Below are 24,908 nucleotides of genomic sequence, written 5' to 3'. Positions count from 1 at the left end.
TCACGAAAGCGGGCAAGTCTTGTAGATATCTTTCGGAGTGAGCTCATCATTATATGGGTTGAAAACATAAGTATCTTTCGATCTGCCCGGCATGTATGCGAAGTATGTATCCCTGAAAAAAAAAACGAGTTAGTAAATTAGTAAATTTTTTTAATATTTTATAAATCTGTGGCTTATTTCAACTCCTCGCCACAGTGTAAAAAGTAACAGTAGACCGACGCCTTTGATGCAAAGAGTAGTATAATATATATATGCGTAAATGCCAACACCGCAGAACATGACATATATTCTGCCATTACGTTTTTTTTTCTGTTTTATTTATTTGAATTTGTTGTGTTTTATTATTATTCATTTGTATTATTGATTGATAAGTAGTACCTACCTACCGAGCTACTAACAATGGTGATGTATGCAGCTCGGGTGCGCGCGACGACGCGACCCACCCCTCGCCCCTCGCCCCTCGCACCCCTCACGATTGCCCTGTCGTCGGCTTCAACGAATGACTGTATTGTTTTAAAGACTGAGTCCTGCCGAATCATAATACCTACTTATGAGATTGTTTGGCAATCGACATTGATGCGGCGAATGACCCAGGCCGCGTAGCCATCGAAACGCCACCATCACTGTCGCACTAATATAGAAGAGTGATAGAGAGACACAAAGCGTTTCGTTGTCGAAGCGATAGCGATTGTAACCTTGGCTAGGCCGGCAGGATCGACGCGATGTGATTGTGCCACTAGAAATACTAGAATCCATATCTGGGGGCACGGCAGTTGCCCCGCCAAGTCGAGCGCGAAGCAAACACTGCCGTACCATCCTTTACTGGAACCATTTCGCCGCATTTTCAGGCCCCTATTTGAGAACCTCTGGATAAGACCAGAACGCAGAAATTTTCGTCATCCAGTAGGTAAGCTATAATCACATACTTAAAATCCAAAATTTCAAGTCTGTAGGTCATTTAGTTCCGAAGTTAAGCGAAAGCAAAGTTTCGCATTTATGAAACTCACTCACTCACTCACTCATGATCATCAGAGTAGAACTAGTACTTCCCATAAACTCAGAGAGCTGAAATTTGGTACAGAGTTAGGGTTTAATGGCCACATAAAGGGAAAACCTAAAGATATTGCAATATCAGTCACGTTTTAAAGATCTAAGAACTGCATAAGTAAGTTTGTAATCCCATATAAATATATGATATTACAAAGTTACTGTTGCAGTTCCTACAAATAGTAGGTAAAGTAAAGGTACACTACGATGTACGATGTGAGTATGAATGAAGATATGTTTAGTTATGATATGTGGATACATAGTATGGGTATGAGTACCCCAAAAGAAGGACTGCCTACAAAAAGAGATGAGATCCCATCAAAAACATTACATGTAAAAAGGTGCAAGTCTCGCAACGCTTTTACTACAAAAAAGTTTTGAGATGTAATGTGAAACCAAGTCGGTTATTTTAATCAGTGCCAGGGGGTGTTAAAACCGTATCAATAAGATATCTTTAATTTGTAATAAGTACATATAATGACTTGGCAATCGCACATAATGCTTTACTCGTAAATATGTGTAATGCTCAAACTACAATTAGCGCTATCGTTATGTTCAATTAGAATTATTTTTAATAGGTGACGATGATCCTTTTGTCATTATGCAGCCGTGCGATGGCCAAGTCATTATATGTATTACAAATTAAATATATCTTATTGATACGGTTTTACACCCCCTGGCTGGCACTGATTAAAATAACCGACTTGGTTTCACATTACATCTCAAAACCTTTTTGTAGTAAAAGCGTTGCGAGACTTGCACCTTTTTACATGTAATGTTTTTAATGGGATCTAATCTACCGTTTCGTAACAGATTTAAGCATTTTATTAGTCTGTAGGTACTTGGCTATATGTACCTTTTATTAAAATGACCTTGCTATGCTATAGTAATAAGGTGGACATACTACATTTACAAAACATGAAAAACATCGCCATAGACCACATTTAAAGTAGTCGTCGCTCACTACATCGTGTGACTACAACTTAATGTTATTTTCTAATACAAATGAAAAGTTTCGCATTTTAGACTCACAAGAAAGTTTGGCTAGGATATCTATCGAACTTCATCGTGGGCCACCAGAGGCGTGTCTGCTCCAATTGGCGCAATCTATTCCGCGCTGTGAAATCGCGCAACAGGGTCTCAAACTGGAATTAATAAACATTAATCTAGTAAATCTTACTCATTCTTAAAGCAAATATATAGAGTGGGAATAGAAATTGTGTATATAAGTACCTGAAGGGAATGACAAAAACCAAACACAACGAATAAAGAACGAGTGATAAATACCGAATGATACAAAATAAAAAAATGTTTGTTGTTACTGTTAGTTTGATAAATATACTTGGTCAACCAGATCTTGACAGTAGAAAAAGGCGGCAAATGTGAAAAATGTAGGCGCGAATGGAATATCGTCTCGTAGAAAATTTTAATTTCGCGCCTTTTTTTACTGACAAGATTTGGTTGACCAGCTATAAATTTGAACAGTCAGATTAAAAAAACAAACGAAAAACAATTGAGACGAGCGATGATTATACGACCTTCTACCAACAAAACAGCTGTCATTTTTATTTTCATTATTGGGCATTCCTATTGAAATCCACTTTAGATAGATAACATATCTACATAAAAACATCCATAGATCAGGTACAAATATCCGTGTTCGAATCGAACTCACGAGGCCCAATCCCAACACCCCCACCACGTTTGCATACTTTGTGCGTTGTTCTAATTTTAGAATTTGTTAAGGTTTTGATATTTATATGATACGATGGCTCATGGCTCACGCTTATTGCACGCAAGTCGTGTCAATATTATTTAGGAAGGTACCTATATAAAATATTGCTACTACTGACTGCAACGAACGGCCATAGCTCATTCGTTATAATATTTAAGATTTATCCTGTTCGGCTCTTCCTTGGATATTATAATAAATTCACCTTTCTGGTGCTTGGATGTAAAAACGTAGACGTATGGCATAAGTTGAATTGCATAACTTTGCTACATTATATTCATTATTAATTTCAGCTGCAGAGCAACCCGTTTTCTGCATAGTTCTCTGAAACTTACTATACCTACAAAAAATTTAAATATATTCTAAATAATGTGTTTTTACATACTAGATACTGGAGATTTCGCCTGTCCGCCCAAGTAATGTTCTCAAGCTCTTTCTTTGTGAAGTGTATCATGTACGCGCGCGCTCGAAAGTCCATGTGCTTTAGCCACAACCATCGCCGCGACGACCGGACTACTGAAAGTTCTGAAAAAGAGTTTAAATTATTTCAGTGTGCACTCTGCCGTATTATAATTTTCTTCTACATGTCGGCGGCCCATCGAGTCGACTAGAACTTTCCTGTGTGATGTTTTGATAGTAGTCACATTAAACCAGTAGATAGGTGGGATAGATTAGGTCGATCGCTTGCCCGAAGGGCAAACTGTAAAAAAATAGGAGCCCGCGTAGCGTCAGGACACGAGACAAGGATTTTTCACGATTCACGATTTCTGCCTGATTAAACGATCAGCCGCCGCCAATACTACGACTTAGTTTAAAGCGCCTTTAACCATAGATTAGTATATTTTATTTATTACCCTTTAACCCAATTAGATAAGGATAAGGGATTAGGTAAAGCTTTTTTTATACTAGGTAGCAAAAGTTAAGTATTCATAAGAATAAGTTTTTCCTGCGGCTTGTCTGACTGCTGTAAATACCACAAATCCCAGATACTTAAGGCTGCGAATGCAAAACCCCGAACCAAAGAGAATACAGAGTTACATATATCTTTGCCCGAACCAAGAAATCACGCCCAAGCAAGAAATGATCCAGGGCGTTTCCTGTACAGCAAAACGAATGTTCACAAATTTAAGAAGACACTTGAAGTAACGAACTGTGAGCCTCCGGAGAGAGGTCGCCGTTGAAGCGTCTTCTCACGAGCTCTAGCAGGTTGTTGAGCAGTTCCGCTTGCGGCAGGTGCGGTATCACGAGCGGGGTTTCAGATAAATCGGCAAGGAACGACTGAAACATCAAACTTATGTCAAACAAACAACTAGTAGGTATGTGAATAAATAAATAAATAAATATCAGGGGCCATCTTACACAGATCAACCTAGCCCAAAACTAAGCAAAGCTTGTACTATGGCTGCTAGGCGACGATATACATACTTATATATGTAAATACATACGTATATACATAGAAAACACCCATGACTCAGGAACAAATATTTGTGTTAAATGTGAATTAGCTTCTAGCGCCCTAAAAATTGCCAGTCTTTGAATCAATGGTATTATAAAATAGAATTGAATTTGTTTCGTTTTAAAATCAAACAAAATAAAACAAAAGCATATTTGTTCCTTTTAATAATGATTTAAATATAATTGTAGGTAATTAGTAGTAGGTAATCGTAGTAGGACTTCGGACGGTGGGACGCTAAAGGAGACTTGAGAAAATTATTAGAATTTTCTGACTTGTTAATATTGGAAATAACTGCATACATACAAACTTTAAGGGGCAAAAACCAGTGCAAAAACGTATAAGTAAAAGTGATTTATTAAATATCGACTCAAGTATGTTACCTATATCGATATTTAATTTAATATTATCGCAACTGTATAATTACTGTAAATATCGGAACAGAAGAGAGACGGACTGGAGTCCCTCTGACAATCATTAAAATTATTAGGTACATCGAATATGAACTATATTTCTAACAAGTGCGAGTCGGACTCGCGCACGGAGAATTCAGCACCATCAACAAAAAATAGACCAAAAAAATCGTGTTTGTTGTATGCCCCCTTAAATATATATTTTATTTTATTTTTAGTATTTGTTGTTATGTCACTCAGTTCAGGTATCTGGGGCACTGGGTCACCGAGGACCTATCTGACGACCTTGATGTGGAGCGGGAGCGTAGGGCATTGGCGGTGAGAAGCAACATGTTGGCTCGCAGGTTTGCACGTTGCACGAGGACCGTCAAAATAACTCTTTTTAGAGCATTTTGTCAGTCTTTTTATACGTGCGGCCTGTAGGTCAAGTGTACGCAGAGATCTCTCAATGCCTTACGCATTCAGTATAATAACGGGTTCAGGGTGTTGTTGGGGTTGCCTCGATTTTGCAGCGCGTCGGGGATGTTTGCCGAAGCTCCCGTGGATGGCTTCCAAGCCATAATGCGCAAGAGAGTGGCCTCCCTGATGCGCCGTGTTAGGGACAGTCCCAGCGGCCTTCTGAACACTGTTATTGACAATTTACAGTGTCCAATAGTGCTCAAATGGAACGATATGCACATGGACCATAATAGAGGTGCTGTTAGGCTAATTTAGTTATTTAAGAAATAGTTTTAGTTTAATTTAATTTGTAATGTATGGATCTTGTTATCTGAATTAAATATATATAAATAAATAGCGGCAACAGACATACATCATTTGTGAAAATTTCAACTGTCTAGCTATCGCGGTTCATGAAGATACAGCCTGGTGACATACGGACGGACGGACAGCGAAGTCTTAGTAATAGGGTCCCGTTTTTTACCCTTTGGGTACGTAACCCTAAAAATTACATAACGCTGATGTGGTAGGTACGTCGTAATTGTATCGACATCGACTTCTAGTAAGTTTCAGTTATTGTTCGATAAACAATTGTCCCCGAAAACACCGGGGTATGAAAACTAGGTATACAAGTGGTACAACTCAAAAACTGAGCGTTTTTCCGCTAAGTGACTAACTTTTTTAACTCGAGCTGTATAGGAAGGAAATTAGGTATAGTGCTGTTTGTAATAAATAAGTTTATTGTTACCTGTAGTAAAGCCTTCGTTTTTAGACCACCTGCCGATAATTCAGGCCGGGACGGAATTGGCTGTAAGGAATGTGTGAGAAGTTAATACTTTTGTCTGCAGTATGCAGGAGGGGGGTCCCGTTGTTTCCCATAAAATTTTAAGTCATAATGTACCTATTGTTTATCATATTATCATTAGTCATAAAACTGAAACCGTTAACATTTCAGGATTTTCGTTAGGTTATGCTATAGATAGGTTAGGTTAACGTTTTCTGGACCAAATGAATTATGACTAACGAAAATTCGGGCAAACAATACATTATGGCTTAAAACTATTTGGGAAACAATAAAGACCCATGCAGGAGGTCTATTCAAACTTTATGAATTTTACATCACCTGCAATGCATATAGATAGCGATTTTATGTGATTTAATTATATTGTTTTTCTCTTTATTTAAATTATATTATTCCTTTATTTATTTATCTTCTCTAAGTTTTTTTACAATATGAATATAAAAGTAAAATATAAAAACACTTACAAAACAATAAAAAAATAAAAAAAATAATTATATTATTATTATTAATGCATATAGATAACGCGAAAATAAAGGTATAATATCTGGGTGGATCAGACCTTTTTTTATTATGTGCCTTTCTCCAGGGATTAAAAAAAATGTAGGTACATATTACGTTATACATATTTAGTAAATGGCCCATTTTAAACGAGCAATTCTTGTTTATTTATATATATATATATATATACATATATATATATATATATATTTTTTTTTTTCAGGGATCTCGGAAACGGCTCTAAGGATTTCGATGAAATTTACTATAGGGGGAGGGGCGAGAAATCGATCTAGCTAGGTCTTATCTCTGGGAAAACGCGCATTTTCGAGTTTTTATATGTTTTCCGAGCGAAGCTCGGTCACCCAGATATTAATAACAAAATGAGCAAAATGAATGAAACATTTGACGTTTCAGTGCAAATCTTGCACCCAGCTCTTATGATTTATGAATCAACCCATATTCAACCTATAACTTTTATAGTATAAATAGTGGACATTACCATAGAGAAATATAGTAAGACAAGAGTGCTCACTCCATACATCAGTTAGACTATTAATTTCAGTGTCTACATCTAGCATCGAGTAGCGGAACTATCAGTACTGCTACTTGACAATAGATGTAGCAGTACTGATAGTTCCGCTACTCGATGCTAGATGCTAATAGTCTTTTTGGTACTAAAACTGATGTATCGAGTGAGCAATCTATGTATTTTTTTCTCTATGACATTACCTATAGCTTTTTTAGGGATAACACATACCGTAGGCTCTTGCGACCTTTCTGCTAATCTAACAGTATCCTTTATAAAATCCTCCATCGGATCCATTTGGAATATTTTCGCTTCGTCGAACCACAGTGGCCACTCTTTCGTCGGCGGGTAGAAGTATTTTTCCTTAGATTTTCCTTCTTGGTAGAAGTCGTAAAGGTGACCGCACTTGCATTTGGATTCTTCTAAATGTTTCATCACGGCCTTTTCCCTACACGAAACTATTTTTGTATAGATCTTTAATTATAGGGTTTTATCTTAGGTTATTATAACGGGCGAATGGAACGAATGATAATAAACGGAGTTCCAGTATGTTGTAAATCGCAATCTGATAGTTGTATATCAGATTGCGATTACAACTATGGGGAAAATGAAAAAGGTTTAAGTACATATTGATTTTGAAATGAACACATTCCTTTATAAGTATAATATTCATTTACCTACACTTGTGACTTTCAAAAGCGGTTAGGTATTTAATCTTTGACAATTTACTAAACTGAAATAGATATCATACACTAAAGAAAAAGTGACCAAGTCCACCGGTGGCCGAGGCGGGAACCGAACCCGCATCTTCAGCTTACGCGGCTAACGTCCTGACCACTAGACCACCCGGCCACGGCGGTACCCGTCCCAAATTCTCTGGTGTACCTATACTATCTTTGAAAGGCTAGGCGCCTTTGCCCAACTCTTTAAATACAATCACAATTTTACCGTGGATTACTTACCAATGTATGCAGTCACAAGTATAATCGCATTTTTCTTCTTTCTCCACTGGGTATTTCCAATTTCCATTAATGACTGTCATATATTCTCCAGTGGAGAATCTACATGTTCCACCATTGATAGCTATATATCCAGTCGGTAATAAAGCAATACCTGTAAATTAAAGTAAAAAAAAACATTTATGCAAGGCTGCAATGTTTTTTAGGCGCGAGTGCTCTAAGATCTAAGACCTACAAGATTCCTGAGTGATCCCCCCCCCCAGTGGCGTAGCGTGGGTCTCGGCCGCTCGGGGCGGAAGAAAATTTTGCCGCCCCCTAGCTTACGTATTTCAATAAAATAAGTGCGACTGACATAGTTCAAATATTTTTACGATATTTTTGGTATTTATTCTGAAATTTTGCCGCCCCTTAAAAGTGCCGCTCGGGGTGGGCCGCCCCCCCCCCCGCCCCCACTACGCTACGCTACTGCCCCCCCCCCCCGTCGCGAATTAAAAGTACTACACTCAAAATAATGTTTTTTTACACTACTAGTAACTAGGTATAGGTATGACAAGCGTAAAAAAGCAACGCATAAAATATACAACGATTTTGATAGCCCAGACGGTGCAAGTGTTATTTTAAACGTCAAACTTCTATGAGATTCTGTTGTTCAAATAACACTTGCACTGTCTGGCCTATCTAAATTGCTGCCAGCTTAGCCTGGCCTAACTCTATTAGTCTAGTCCTTTCTCACGCCAGCAGATAAAATAGGAAGTAAGTATAGGTAGATTTTCAACGATAAAACTTGTAATAAGTAATTAAGTATTTTTATCATGTTCCATCACTATTTATAGAATATATTGTCATATTATTCGACCAAAATGTAAACTGGATTCAAAAGTACCTACCTACTTATCAACAGTCCCATCTCCCAACCAACGATACTTTGTCAAATGTGAATGAAATTAAACAAAAGTATTTAATACTACCTATATATACAGGGTGCTTCCTGTAACAGGAGCAATAAATTAAACTAAAGGCTGTACTCCTCAAACTGACCAACATTTGTTCAGCAACTTTTAAAAATTATGAATCCTTAAGACTTCCTCTTTTTCATACAAAATAAATATTGCCTTCAATGTACGCTGACATCAGTGTGTTTGACGTTGCTTGTCACGCTTTAAACATAACAAAATTTGCAATACATTGCGTCTTAGAATAAACTTTAAAGTGTAATAAAAATCAAATCATGACTTATTTTCAAAAGTTGCTGAACAAATGTTGGTCAATTTGAGGAGTACAGCCTACAGTTTAATTTATTGCTCCTGTTACAGGAAGCACCGTGTATATGTTAATTAATTAAACTTATAGGTAGGTACTTACTGTTTAAAACGTAACGTAGCTTTCCCTTTATTAGAGCAACAGTGCCTACATTAAATTGTATGTTACTTAATGGAGTGGTATGTAGAACTTGAGCAGACTGTTGCAGTAAGCTTAACTTCTTATTATAATCCACGCCTTGGCCAGAGTTGCCTGGAATAATAAGTAAATATTTATTTAGTAATTTTACCGTTTTACAACTGCCGAAAGCATGGTTATCGGGTACAATTTATAACACGCGATCGAAATAGTCAAAGTTACAGTATGTATCCTAGATAATATTTTGTAGCCAGATCGTAGAATTGGTTTTTCATATAAGGGAGCATTAATAGCGACTAGCCATCAGAGGGGCTGCCGCGAAAACCGAATTTCGCAAATCATTCTCTTTTACTCCAATGAAGGCGTAATTAGAGTGACAGAGAAAAATGCCCGTAATTTGTGAAATTCGGTTTTAGCGGTAGCTCCTATAATCAGGCCTCGTGAGATTTTATAGCACTATAAGACGAAAGTGAGCTTACAAATTTGACTTAAATTTTAATCGACGACTATGGAGTCGATCGATATTAAAATTTAAGTCACACTTATCCTCAATCAATAATTTCGCTCTGAAATGCTTTTATAAACACCCTAACAAATTTTTGTGTTGTGAAATTGCTACTATTATAAATAAAAGAACACGTTTTGTTCCCTTTTTTTATTTAACGACTTGCTACTATTATCTACGTTCGATCATATTCATCGTCATTGGACAACATAAAACACTACCTACTCACGGAAAATTAGGTAAGTAACAAAATATTACTCACGTAGGTGAGCGGGAGGCACCCAAAATTTGTAAGTGCAAATTAGGTAACAAAATATTACTCACGTAGATGAGCGGGAGGCACCCAAAATTTGTAAGTGCAAATTCTTTCCGCTTGTTTCGACTTTGCGTGTCTTTGCAGTCTTTTATCAATCTGATAGGAACAAATCGTACAGTTTTATACACTTTTAGGAACTAAACTATTATGGATATGATTTGTCAAATCCATATAGGTACCTAATCGGTCAAAGTTGGTTCGAATGGCGCTCATGGCATTAACAAAAAATTAGCCAAGAGCATGTCGGGCCATGTTCAGTGTAGGGTTCCGTAGTTACCATTTTGTCAGAATAGGCTAAAGGGGGGCTATTAGTATGTATCATGTACATTACAAGCAAAAGGGAGTACTTTTCGCAGCGCATTGTACGAATTTTTACTAAGAAGAGAAGATTTTTTGTAATAACTCAAAAACGGCTAAAGTGATCATGTTCGCTACAGTTTTCATTTAATATCTTTCTTTCATATTTTTTGGACTCATGGTTCAAAAGTTAGAGGGAGGACACAATATTTTTCTTTTGGAGTGATTATTTCCAAAAATATGCACTTTATCAAAAAATGTATGTTGAAGACCCCTATTCATTTTGAAAGCCTATCCAAAGATACCCCACACTGTAACGTTGAAGCGAAAAAAAAATTACACCCCCACTTTACGTGTAGCGGACCTCCGCTAGGTAGCGGAAAAAAAAATATTTGAGGTAGGTTTGGGGTAGGTACCCCAAATATTTTTTTTTAGATTTTATTGTATGACTTTGTCGGATTAACGATTTATTACCCATGCCAAATTGCAGCTTTCTAGCACTAAGGATCACGGAGCAAAGCCTCGGACAGACAGACAGACAGACGGCCTGACATGACGAAACTATAAGGGTTCCTAGTTGAATCACGGGAGGTCAAATCGAATTAAATGCATGCCTAAAGGGGCCCACTGATTAACAGTCCGCCGGACGGTATCGGCCTGACAGTTGTTCGGAACTGTCCAATTTTTGTTCTAACTGACAGGCCGATACCGTCTGGCGGACTGTTAATCAGTGGGCCCCTTAAGAATGCAATGAAAATCGTGCGTGAGATGTGCACCAATCACCAAATTAAAGTCGTGTCAAAACAAGACCCAAACCATAACAGATGATCAGAATCGACCCTCCGAAGGTACGTGTAGAATTGGCCTCCACGTCGACGAAGGATGTTAGCTAACACACGACTATTAACCGAAAAGCACGTAACTACGCATATTTCGATTTTCGACGTTCGCCGTAGACTCACGGCATTGCGTAATAATATATATTATGCCTAGAAAAATACAGACTAAACTGTTGCTGGGTATAATCGATGACGTAAGATTAGGAAAAAATAATTGGAAAAATCTTTTCACATGAAAAGAAATGTAGTTATAATTCGGGGGTTGGTTGGGGGGTATGGTTGGAAAAAAATTATACCTATGCTTACATGTTATTGTATTTTGAAGACTTGACGCTCACAATACCTACACAAATTGAATCTATGTTTCCACTTACAGTTAGAAAAACTACTTTTTGTACTTACGAAAGAATCGTCCATTCTTAATCGCTCATAACTCTGTGAAAAAAAAATGGCAAATGAATAAAATAGAACACAAGTAGACAACCTCAAGTTAACGCTTTTGAAATATTATATTAAACAATGGGACTTTGTCGTACAAATTTCATTTATTTGTCGACATGTCAAAAACCTGCGACATTTTTAGTAATAATGATTTAATATAATATATGCATAAATAAATACAGAGAAACACATGTAATGTATGTAAACGCTCTTAGGGCTCCCCCACAAATATCGACGTGGAATTAGCAAAAGGACGTCTTTTTAGAGCTTTGGATGCTTGGAGGCCAATTATGATTTAACAAATTGTTTAGGCTCTCTTCTTGATTTGACACGACTTTGACGTGAGCGAGGTGCAATATAAATGAAGTTTTTAGATCACAATTGGCCTCCGCAAACGGTTCTTAAGGTCCGGATATTATGTTTTTTTTTTCGAGCTTTCCCGTCACACTGGCGTTAGGTTTCACCTAATACGAAGCATTTTTTAAACTTAGGTACTTAAAGATAAGATAAGATAAGATAAGATAAAAGATAGTTTATTCAAGTAGGCATAATTACAATGCGCTTATGAACATCAAATAAAGTTACACCGGCTCCAACCCTACACCTCTGCCCCGAGAAGATTTAAATCCCCCCTCAATTGGAGGAGGGTATCCCAATAAGTATGGGACCGGCAACAAACTCGGCGGAACACATCTTATCAAAAAAAATTACATCTTATAATTAACATGCATTACAAGAAAATAAGGAAAAAAAAATGAATTTAAATTACTATAGAATTCTTAATACCTTCTTAATTTAATACTTAATATCGGGAGTCCGATTCAGATTTAATTGTGACTAATTCAACACATTGTCAGTTGTCGATAAAGTTGATTTCAAATTAAAGCTATAAGGAAATAGCGCCTAATCAACCGACAATAATAAGTTTTTATCTTATGATATATCGTACACGCTGATTGATGCATGCGAAATAAAGTTAAAGTTGTGCGTGAGATGCGCGCCAATTGATCAACAAGACGATCGTCAAGGTCGTTTCAAAACCGGTTCAAAAGTCAAAACCATAACAAATTGATTAATTGGAATCGACCTTGGAGAAAAACAGCTCATGTTATCGGCTACTTGACTACGGTATGCTTTAACCCTTTTCCAGGTCTTGCCAATCTAGAAGGTTTTCCCAATAAATCCAAATATAGTATTCTAGGTGAATGTAGTTACGTTTTGGTGATTCATTTGAAGACGAGTCACATTTCCAGAAATCCAATTTATAATCCAGTAAATTTGTCGAATTTTGTAACGTGGCTCTTCTGCGTCTAATCCGGTAGTTCCGATTTTTTGCAGACTTATTTATGATGGCAATTATAACCCTAAAAGACTAGTTTAGCATACTCACTGCACTTAGCCTACGAATTCAAATTTCAAAAGATTAAAATTTTTGAAAGGGTTATAATCGCCCAAATCTAAAAGAAAACCGAAATTTTCGCGGTTTTTTTAGATTTTTGACAAAGTTGCGTTCGGCGCTCGAGGTCACAAACTTGGATTATTATTATTGGTCCAACATCATAAATAAGTCTGCAAAAAATCAGAACTACCGGATTTGACGCAAACGCTCTGTATGATGAATGTATAAATTTACTGTATTACTGATTTGATTGCTATGGTTGAAATTAAATTGACACGTAAATGTGGTCGATGAATACCTACTATGTCTGAAAAAGGGTTAGGTGCTTAATAAAATAAAAATTGTACTTCGCTACTCCTGAGCGTGATTTTTCTCTCCATACGGGGTGGCTTTTTAACTCTCTCCCCTCGCTGCGGAGAGGGGTGTCTACAATAGACAGGTACAATATTACGTTCTAAGTACAGACCGTACTGTTCGCCTGTATGCTTGCTGGCCTTTTTTACCACTGAAATGTGAACCAAGTATTTTATTTCAAGCACTCTCATAGGTAATTGTAATTCAAAGCCTTCGCTAGTTGTATTCTGCTCTTAAGTAGCAGGTATTAGGTATATCATAATATCATTATTATTGACAAGCATTGCGTCCGCCTAATGGTACTTAGTGGCACAACATAGATAATTGGTAAATTCTCACGGTCTGACAAAACTAGCGCATTAGGCGCGATCTAATAAGAGATCACTCAGATTTCATTAGACTGCTTTGATGACTGTTCGGTGTAGATAGGTATTGTATTACCTCGTAGGGCGATACGAACCGAGCTCGCCGACGCCCGATACGAACAATTTAGTAAAATACCTCGGGAAGTGGGTTACACGCTTTGTTAATTAAAAAAAAAGTATTGCTTTACCTTTCTTCTTCACTGGCTTGGGTCTTTCCTTCACTGGCTTCATTAAGTCTTTTAAGTTTTCTACACATTCATCTAAGTCAATAAAGGTCAGCGCTGACATTAGAATCATTGCGTCCATATCGTATTCTGTGGGGTGCGGATGGTAATTCATATTAAATATCAACGCACGAGTAAAAATAATTAATACTTAAGTATTAAGTACATAAAGGATTTCTGAGTTTTGGTATCAAATAGTATAAATCCAATGCCAAAAGTGCTCAAGCTCAAGACATATCAGGTAGACAGGTTAGGTATTAAGTACGAGTGGTCATTTTGTGTTCTAGACCGTTTGCGATGTAGACTAAAAGGGATATAGGCAAAATATTACACTAGTCATTTCGCGTTCTAGACAGTCCGAGACCAAAGTGATAAAAATAAAATAAAATTGGTTCTAGGCTCTGCGTGTCACACTCGGAGAAGTGCAAGCGCGACACACTCAAATCGAGATCCTGTTTAAGATGTAGGTTAAGTTTATAGCCTACTCGTAAATAAGTTGAATAACGTAAAAATCCACTTATTTACAAACAAGATTGTGGAAGATTTTTTACACGTTTGACTGTTAAGTACGTAAAGTACGTGTGTCTAGTTGTTCCTATACCTATTATTGTAAAAGTACTGTACCTCGCCGAAATACACTGGGCGTTTTATTATAAATAGCAGTGTATAACTTCCAAATAAATACAGCCGCGTCAGCCCCAGATTCATTCATAGCTTTCAACAAAACAGATTTGTGTAAGCTCCTGCTAATGCCTAAATCCGATAGGGATTTTCGAGTCCGAGTTGGTAGATTATCGATCAAGTCGTAGTGGATATCCTTTATTAAATTCTTAAGAACTTCTTTTTGAAATCCTGACATTTCCACGTACCAATTTGGGCCAATTTCCTTTTTCAGTATTCTCTCTTGCTCTTTACCTGTGAATGACGCGTCAGCATGAGATCGACTCAGTTTCGAATCAGTGGATACCGTATTAGGTAGTAGGTACCCAGGGCCGGATTAACCCTAAGGCAGAGTAGGCAACTGCCTATGGGCCCCGCCTCGGCTAGGGGGCCCCGCCTCGGCTAGGGGGCCCCGGCGGCCCCGCGCGCGCCAGAAAAAAATGTGTTTGCCACGTTTGGCATATGGCCAAAATTCATAAATATTTTTTTATGTCACCTACTTATACCTAATGTCCAATATCAGTTTCTCAGACACACAATCATCAAATGATTATGTAACGCGGTCTCGCTTATTAATACAATGGACATTGGTTGTCGTCTGTGATCTAGCTGAGCTTATCCTGAAGCACGGCTTTGACCTCGCATGAAAGCTCACCTCACTGGATAACTTCGGATTTTTAGGCCTTTATAACACGCTTTCACAATTTTTTCACAAAAAATTTCGATTTTTATTGCTTTTCCGACTTACCTTGTACTTACATGCTAGTTTGGTTAATGAATAATCATTTAAACACGTGTAAAATCTTTATTATTAGGTTAATTTTAATCATGTGGTTCATATGGTCGGACAATCGCTGTTCAGCCTCGCAAAATATTTAACTACTTATTGAGAAATAAAAAACCGGCCCAGTGCAAGTCGGACTCGCGCACGGAGGGTTCCGCACCATCAACAAAAAATAGAGCAAAACAAGCAAAAAAAACGGTCACCCATCCAAGTACTGACCCCGCCCGACGTTGCTTAACTTCGGTCAAAAATCACGTTTGTTGTATGGGAGCCCCACTTAAATCTTTATTTTATTCTGTTTTTAGTATTTGTTGTTATAGCGGCAACAGAAATACATCATCTGTGAAAATTTCAACTGTCTAGCTATCACGGTTCGTGACATACAGCCTGGTGACAGACGGACGGACGGACGGACGGACGGACAGCGGAGCCTTAGTAATAGGGTCCCGTTTTTACCCTTTGGGTACGGAACTCTCCCCACACTGGACGCAAGGAGGAATCGGCAAAAACTAATATAAAAAACCATGTCCACGCAAGAGAGAAAAAAACATTCGGCATGTTCGGATCGGCTCAACTAGGGTTTGAGATCCGGATATCCGGATATCCGAAATATCCGGTTATCCGTCAAATCTAAGATCCGGATCCAACGTCTCATAGGATCCGGATATTTCGGATCTCACGGATCCGTTAAATATTGCATTGGTCGCGTTATTGGTACGCGATAACGTCATAAAATAAATACAAATATTGCTTAAACTAAACAGTAGTAACAGTAACAGTCTTAAAACGAGCTACCTGCATGCCTCCTGACTGGAATAAGGGTAAATATTTGTATGTTTTAAAGTAATTGATATCAGATTTTCGCTCAGTCGCCTTTGGGTCGTCTACCTGGAACATCATTAGTGCTTGTGCGTGTTGTTATCAGTGACTTTTTTGTGTTATCGTGTCGGTTCCCAATCTTCTGTTAACATAAATAACATGTGCTTGATGTGCTGCTAACTGAGTAACTAATATTGATATTTTTTTCTCGTTATTAAGAAGCTGTAGCCCAAATGTCTTAATTTCCCGAAACTTTTGTAGTAATTTTACATTATTTTGCAGTAATTAACTGGATTTATATATACCTATAATGGAAGATTGTTGTAATGGGGACTGAATAAATGAGTTAGATACTTTTTCTAAGCCATTTTTCTCAGTCGAACGACTGAAGGTATAGCTATTTTACCAAGGTAAAGGAAGTACGTTTTTTAATAGTATAAATTATATCACACCACACCGGTATAAAATAATAAAAGTACATAAATGTAACTTTTTCTCCATTTTCTATTTTGTGAGCTTATAATGGCAAATTTAAGAAAAAACGCCGAAGTTAAAGCGGTGTTTTTAGGCACCTTTAGAATTAATTCTTCTGAACAGATATATAGAAATAAATTTGCTTTAATTACTTCATTTTTGGCGTTTTCGGTTATAAATCGACTACGGCCTCCTAAAAAAAATGCATAATATTATTAATAGGAATACCTAATTAAGACTACACTGAATATCTTATTATACTTATTTATATCGTTTTGAGATAATGATAATAATTGTAAGTAACTAAAATATGAACATTTTACATTTTACTAGCTGTTCCTTGTATGTAAGTTGTAAATTTCGTCACCTTTCTTGATACAGATCCGTATTATCCGAATTATCCGGATATCCGGATCCGTCAAATTTTAATATCCGAAATATCCGGATCCGAAAAATTGACGGATCTTGCAAACCCTAGGCTCAACCGACACCTGAAGGTTGAAATTAAAACCGCAAACTTACTTGCCTGTACTGAACAACTGAACTTATCTATGCAGAATTAACTGTACGGGGGCCCCGAGCATTGCACTGCCTAGGGGCCCCGACATGCTTAATCCGGCCCTGTAGGTACCTACTTATGGCACTTTCAATGGGTGTCGTGCCAGTCCAGTCTGCCTATGAAGTAGATAACTTGCACCGACGTACACTGGTACTATTCCCTTTGTACCAGGGCAGAGGGCTACGGGCTACCCATCACGCTCCTAATCTTCGCGGTTCTTACCATGCCGTTTAACGTAAAAATAACTACTTAGCCTTCTTACGGATGTTCAGTCGGGACCCAACACCAGGAAGTAATTTATTACCTAATGTAGTACCTACCTAAAATTAAAGTGTAACGAGGGAGCAATAAGCGACTAGGAGCGGAGGCTAGGACAGATGGCTTTCATGCCTTTACGCGTAAACGTGCGGCATCCCTGATGCGACGCGTGTGCGCCAGCCCCAACAGCCTCCTACGTGTGGTGGCCAGCAGGCTGAATTGCCCGTTCCAGTACCACTGGATGAAATTACATGTCCGGTGACAGCGGGCAATTTAGACTGCGTAGTTGTAAGTTTATGTTTAGTTATTAGTTTGTATTTTAGCCGTAAGTAATACTAACATTAATTTTAATTGCTTTGTTTTGTTTTGATTTTTGTTACTATTAACCAATGATATGGACGATATTATGTCAGAAAAAAAAAATTCAATTTCAAAAAAGGATTATCGCGTAAAAAGGTATGGGAAATCCCGAAAAGCGTAGAATTTCACCATCGAAGTAGAAATCTAAGCGTAGCGATTAGCAAAAGACGCGTCAGTAGAAGATACGAGTAGGTATAGTCTAGGTAGGGGAGATGCGTGTATAATGATCTCTTAAAGTGAAATGATCCCCCCTCTTATCTGAGCAACTACTGATGCCATCTATCTAAATTATGCATTAAACGTCTTCCCCGTGACCTAACAGTTGCTTCTTAAGAGCCAACAGGAGTGGTCATTTCTCCATACAAACGTACTCGACTGTTTCGGTTTTGAAGCTAGAGCAATGATTTTTTCAACACAGATTAGGTGAGGGTGGGGAGGGTCGATCCCTAGGGGACACTTGGTAAACTTCATTTTTAATCAAACCAAACGAGATACATTTTTTTGCACTGTTAACACTCATTCATTCGTTTCTAACTTCACGTTCTGTCATGGCACTGTATCAGAAAAGTCAGTGGTTCAAAAATGGCGGATGGTGAAAGATTTTCTGCGTACTATATTCAATTTTCGGTAAGCTTTAACGGGATTTATTTTATAATATGAGATGGAAATGATGTTAGTGAGTGTGCTTATTTTATTTGTTGTTTATTGAAGTGATGATTAACTTGGATTACATTGATATACGCGAACACACGTTTCGAGTACGGCACGTTTTATAATTTTACTATGTATGGGGAGACTTTGTCTTTTTCTTCAGGGGAGATATGTTTCCGGGATCATGTCACCCCCAAAGCGATAAAGTATACATTGTAATAAATTTACTTACAAAATGATTCATAGAGCTATCATAAATATTTTCTTTTCTTTAGTAAATCATGCCGCAAAATTACGACCAGAGAAACACTGATTTAAACTTTCAAGGTTTTTGACTCATTATTGTTTATTAAAACGGGATTTAATGGCGTATAATTCAGTTTTTAATTATACAACCGACTCCGAACTCCGAAAACGGAATTATCCCCGTGGCCTTTGAAAAGACTAACTAAAGTTGACATCAACATTTTACGAACTACCCGCACTTGGTCTTGTTTATCAAGTTAAACGTTTTGCACACAGGGGATGTTTTTATGTTTCTACTGTTTTTATGGATGAAATGCTATTTCAATGGCTTTCCGACCTTATGTACTATAGAACCGACGATCCATAGAAAGGATTTTAGGATTATGCAGCTCAAACACCGTCCTCGAAACGTGAGCAGTAAATTTCTAAACTTATTTAATATAGTAAACAATAACGACCAGAGATGGGTAAAAAATTTAAAATTGCTGTAGGTATCTGACGCTAAAAATACCTTCATAATAACTTTAAAAAATTTAGCTTGTTACAAGAAATTTTATGTTAATAACTTAGATTTTTGTTTTATTTTAACTTTTTTTTTGGTTCAAAAATTGATTCCCTATTTTATGTTGTTTTATGGATAATACGATTACATTGTTTTTTAAAAGTATAAGATTATGGATTAATTTGTGTTTGATATCTTCATATATTAATTTTCTGTAGATAAAGTGAATAAATTAATGTAGATACTACCCTCGAAATATGACATTGCCGCTTAAAATCTTTTTACCAAGTGTCCCCAAATCTGGAAGACTTGATCCCTTCGGCTTAGACATCTGATTACCGGAAATACTACTTCAAAGCATGGAAGATGCAATATATATATGTTTGCTGTGTATTTTACAAATTATAGATGCATTGCTAATAGCGATCCGAGTTATATAATCAATGCGAATCTGGTACGGGGAGACATGGTAAAAATCTGTTTACCATGTGTCCCAAGAACCAGGGTCACTTGATCCCCCTAGGATCAAGGCTCCCGACCAGGGGTAAACAAGTCTCCCTTACATAGGGGACACATGGTAAAAGTCAACAGTATGGGTTTTCATTAAATAATGGTCTAATTTATTGCACAAATCTGTTCTAATTCAAACTATTAATGAAGAGATAAATTCTGAATCGTATGGTCTATAAAGTTTTTCAATACTACAAATAGTTAAGAAAATGTATGCTAAAAACAAAAGGGGTGATCAACCCTCCCCAGTTTCCCCTAATATTGTCAATATCTGTGTCGGACCGTTTTGCTTTTTTTTGATATTTTTGTTTTTTAAGGCGCTAGAGCCCTTCAAAAATGGCCAAAATGGCCTAATTGACTATGCCGCAATGAGAGGCGCGCTATTCAAAACTTATATCAATTAGCCAAAAAAGCAAAACGGTCCGACACAGATAATGTCATAATCATTTAGATTTCCAAATTTGGTTACGATTGGTTAAGTTTTGGAGGAGGAAACAGTCGAGTACGAAACCTCGATTTTTGAGATTTTTACGCAGGATTTTTCGCCTTGTCCTTATCGCACTAGTTTTAGGAGCCGCTTCCGTTAGCGAGACGGGTATATTTACATTATTTACCTAAAATATTTAAATTTCAGCTCCTGTTGGCTCTTAAAGTGTCATGGCGGTATGAGCATGTAGCGTAATTTTATTAGAAAATACTATTTTATTGATATATTTATTTCAAGAAATATAAACAACATAAAGTAACCTAAATAAAATTAAAACTACCTACAAAACTAAAACTACTACTTAAAAAAGGAAAACTAAAAATCTATATCTAAAGAGGGCCCCTGGGGCATAGTACCAAAGATACTGGCAGCATTTCCTCGCTGAATTGCAACGCTTATTCGTTGAGCGAGGAAGCTGCCAGCTCTTTACTTAATACTTAATTAAAACGTCTAATCTACGGTAGCCCATTTTCCAAATTCCATTACTTTTAGCATGTTGCGTTTTATTCAAATTATGTTTCACTGTCGGATCTTAATGATGTTTATCTATACTTTAAGGATGTTTATACTGAAGCAAGTTGAATTTTAAAGTTATATTTTTGTCGATATTTCAAATTTGGTGTTTGAGGTCAAATGATGCCTTTTCGTAGGCGTAAAATGATCCCTGGAATCATTTTACCCCCTAAGTAATCTACTATGAGCATTTTCTGTACAGGCCATAACATATCATGTGCGAATTTATGTGCGCAAAGCCACTTACTTCCGAAAAAATTACCTTAGGAAGAAATGCTAAAGGGCTCTTAATGCGATTAAATTATGGATTGCCTTTTAAAATAGCAAGCAAAATCTGTACCCCTGACGGCGTTAAAAATAAGGCCAAAATAGAAAAAAAAAATAGCACTCATCTTCTGAAAATAAAGAAACGCTGGAATCGTCTGACTTAAATTATTAAAACAAAGAAATCTTGATATTACAAAGGAATCATCTGTGATTATTTTAACTCTACCCTAGGGATCGTATTATACATACCTATGTATAAAATGATCCTTTACTAAACCTTTAGAAAACATAACATAATTATTTAAATATATAAAAAACACGACAAAATAAGTATGCAGTTACTTAGTTAGGTAAATGGACTATTCATAAAGACCTAAATCTTGTGCTTTTGTCTCCAACTGTGAACACAGTAAAGTTTCTCCCTTAAGGCGATCATTATACCCACATCTCCTCTACTGATGACGTAAAATGGTAAGACTGTTTTCATTTCGATAGTATGGAATATAGAGATGTTGACATGTTGTGTACCTTTACCTAGTAATAATAATATAAAAACAGTAGATAGTGTGTACACCGTGTTTTTATTGAATTCCGTTAACTTCGGGGTATGGTTAAGTACGTTTAAGAGAACTATAGCTGGTCAACCAAATCTTGTCAGTAAAAAAAGGCGCGAAATTAAAATTTTCTATGGGACGATATCTTTTCGCGTCTACATTTTTCAAATTTGCTGCCTTTTTCTACTGTCAAGATCTGGTTGACCAAGTATAAATGGCATAGTTAATTTTCAAAAAATATTTTTTTTGCTTTATTTTTACAAAAAAAAAATAAGTTTAAAAAGTAATTAAATGTAGCATATAGCGTTGTTGTAACACGGGCATTACATTTAACTCAATCAAACAAATTGAAATTCTGTGACATAATCAATGACATTTCGAACATCGATCGACCGAGATTGTACTTAAGTTTAGTAGCAAATATATGAACTCATTCTAAACACTAATCAATATGTAAACCGGCGCTAAGGCAAGTGTACTCGCTTGTAGAAGCCTTATAGCAAAAAAATAAATTATTGATTATCTCCGAAATGGATTTAATTAGAATATCGGTGTCTATGAGAAAGTTACTTGATTTAAGCTCAGGAACGCACCCTTGAAATAAACGGAAATAAAAAAAAACACGGTGTATAGTGTATAGCTGTACTCACTTTCAAGATAAAAGTAGTGTTTCAAATCTCGCAAAAACTTGAGCCAGTCGCCAACTTTCTTATTGTAAGGTTTTTTGTCAATATTCGCTTGCATTTCTCTCTCCAAATATACCCATACTGGTTCTTTCTTTACTGGTCCGTAAAATGTCTGGAATTAAATTATTTTTTTAGAGGTGATAGGTATGTGAGTAGTAAATAAATAGTAAGTTTGGCAATTTTAGGTAGTTTTTTATTACTTATGTGAAAGGGCACATTTTGAAACAGATGCCTTGCCTAATTTGCGTAATTTTATTAATTTCATTACAGATACGATTGATAGGTAACTTACCTATTACCTATCAAATAAAATAATGTATGGTTGCTCTTTTAAATTCCTGCGCTGTATCTACATACTTAATGTGGTTCGTCATATTTTCAGAAAAGTAAACCTTAATTAAATAGTTTTCATGGAATGATTACCGTTTTCTAAAATCGAGCACCTATCGGAATTTAGGTACAAGCGCGGAAAAAACAGTGAATGTGTGATTACCTCCGGCTTGCCCGATGGGTCTTCTTGACGCTCCGCAATTAGTACCTACCCTACCTACTAAATACTTAGTACCTACGGCTAAATACATAATACCTACCTTCATACTTATATTGCTACTAGACGGCGTGCTATAGACAGCTGTTTTTGTCGGATATCTAAAAGCTTAGCACCAGATTAACACCGCCCCAACTCATTGGCTCGCCGTCAACTATAAGAAATGCATGCGACCCAACGCCTCGGAGATAATATACGAGGGCTGTTTGATAAGTACCCGTTTATGAAAAAAATAATCAGTTGTTTTTGTTTATATGCATTTATTTTTCTTCATAGTCTCCTTTTAACTCTATACACTTGTTCCACCTATATTCAAGCTTCAATAAACCATCCAAAAAGTATGATTTCGGAAAGTCATTAAAATAGGCCTCTGTGGCGGCAATGACTTCGTCATTTGATCTAAATCATTTGATCGCTTACCACCAAGCCATTTTTTCAGGTTGGGAAACAAAAATAAATCGCATGGGGTCAAATCTGGAGAATACGGGGGGTGAGGCAATAGGGCGTAGCGTAATTGTGTTAATTTAGCCATCACAACTCTAGACGAATGAGCTGGTGCGTTGTCGTGATGAAACAGTACTTTTTTATTTTTTAAATGGGGTCGTTTGTCTTTCAACACAGCATCAAATTCATCCAATAAATTGGCAACTGCCCTGTTATCGTTTTCCCCTTTTCTAAGAACTCAATATGTATAATACCCTGCGAATCCCAAAAAACGGTCGCCATGACCTTTCCAGCCGATGGAACGATTTTTGCTATCTTTCGCGCAGGTTCACCCGGTAAAATCCACTGCTTCGACTGCCCTTTCATTTCCGGGATGTAGTGGTGACCCACGTTTCGTCTACGGTCACGAAACGACGCAGAAACTCCTTCGGGTTACGTTTGAACACGGCCAAACACTGCTCCGAAGTAGTCAGTCGGTTCCGTTTTTGCTCCTCCATGAGTAAACGCGGCACCCACCTCGCCGATACTGTCTTCATACCCAATTTTTCTTCTAATATGTTTTGTACCCGCTCGATTGGAACATTTACAGCATCAACGATTTCTCGAAGTTCAATTTGGCGGTCGGCTAAAACGATATTTTCAATTTTCTTAACCATATCGTCTGTAGTCACCTCAATTGGGCGGCCTGGGCGATCCTCATCAAAGACGGTTGTTCTCCCCCGCTTAAACTCGTTAAACCAATATCTGACGGTTGTCATAGAAGGAGCACATTCATGGTAAACCGCTTGCATTCTTACTTTTATTTCATCAAATGTTTTTCCTTCCAAAAACAAGAATCTAATTACAGACCGATATTGCTCTTTCTCCATTTTCACAATTTTAAGTTCACGCTTTCACTGAAACGCTGTCAAATGAGAAAAAAACAAAAGAATGCTGTTTTTTTTTAAATTTTCCCACCTCTGAAAAATGGCTTAAAACGATTGTATACATATTTTCGGCCCGTGATATTAATACATTTGGAAAACGGGTACTTATCAAACAGCCCTCGTAAGCAGGGCTACAGCTGGGTGACATCGCCCTTACAGCAGCTTTGGTGGGGGAGCGGCACCTAGTGGGAAACCATGTGGTCCGCACGCTGTCCCCTTGTCGGCGGCGAGACCGTGACGGCCATCACGGCCTGGCCACGACATTGCGCGACTAGCTTCGGCTAAGGCGAAAACCAAAGGTGGGAACGAAACTCCAACCTATGGTTGACGCCTTAGCCGAAGCCTGTCGCGCAATGTCGTGGCCAGGCCGTCAAGGTGCATTGGTATTTCGGAAACAACATTAAATGACCCCGAGTTTCGTAGACAGTACGCACAATCTCGGTTACCGGTTATTTTACCTGTAACCCAGATTGTGTAGATAAACGGGATAAAATCGCTTTTGTAATTAGGAAGAACAATATAAAAATTAATTCATAGGTACCTTTTTTGCTAGGAAATATTTGCTAAATTCAATAGGTGTACTGTTGTCTAATTTAGGCATGATTATTTTATTAATTTATCACAATTAAATTTAAATTATAACAAAAAATTTGAA

General features: G+C 37.2%; 1 protein-coding gene and 1 non-coding gene across 2 annotated transcripts; both read right to left on the bottom strand.

The window, feature by feature from the left end:
- On the bottom strand, nucleotides 1-24,908 carry LOC134652732 (uncharacterized). Its single transcript, XM_063507894.1, has 13 exons — nucleotides 24,795-24,908; nucleotides 22,301-22,448; nucleotides 14,631-14,921; nucleotides 13,971-14,096; nucleotides 13,419-13,568; nucleotides 9,231-9,380; nucleotides 7,872-8,022; nucleotides 7,141-7,357; nucleotides 5,832-5,891; nucleotides 3,931-4,057; nucleotides 3,165-3,304; nucleotides 2,080-2,192; nucleotides 1-112 (listed from the first exon to the last, which is right to left on the bottom strand). Exons 1-13 carry the CDS (start codon nucleotides 24,852-24,854, stop codon nucleotides 1-3), a joined length of 1,845 nt encoding a protein of 614 aa, XP_063363964.1. The 5' UTR covers nucleotides 24,855-24,908.
- Nucleotides 7,690-7,761, bottom strand: Trnat-cgu (transfer RNA threonine (anticodon CGU)). The gene has a single exon. It is a non-coding gene; the product is annotated as a tRNA-Thr (tRNA).

This window comes from Cydia amplana, chromosome 12 (assembly GCF_948474715.1).
Source record: "Cydia amplana chromosome 12, ilCydAmpl1.1, whole genome shotgun sequence".
Lineage (NCBI taxonomy): Eukaryota > Metazoa > Arthropoda > Insecta > Lepidoptera > Tortricidae > Cydia > Cydia amplana.
The sequence above is the reverse complement of the archived record's forward strand: the minus strand, read 5'-3'. Positions and strand labels throughout refer to the sequence as shown.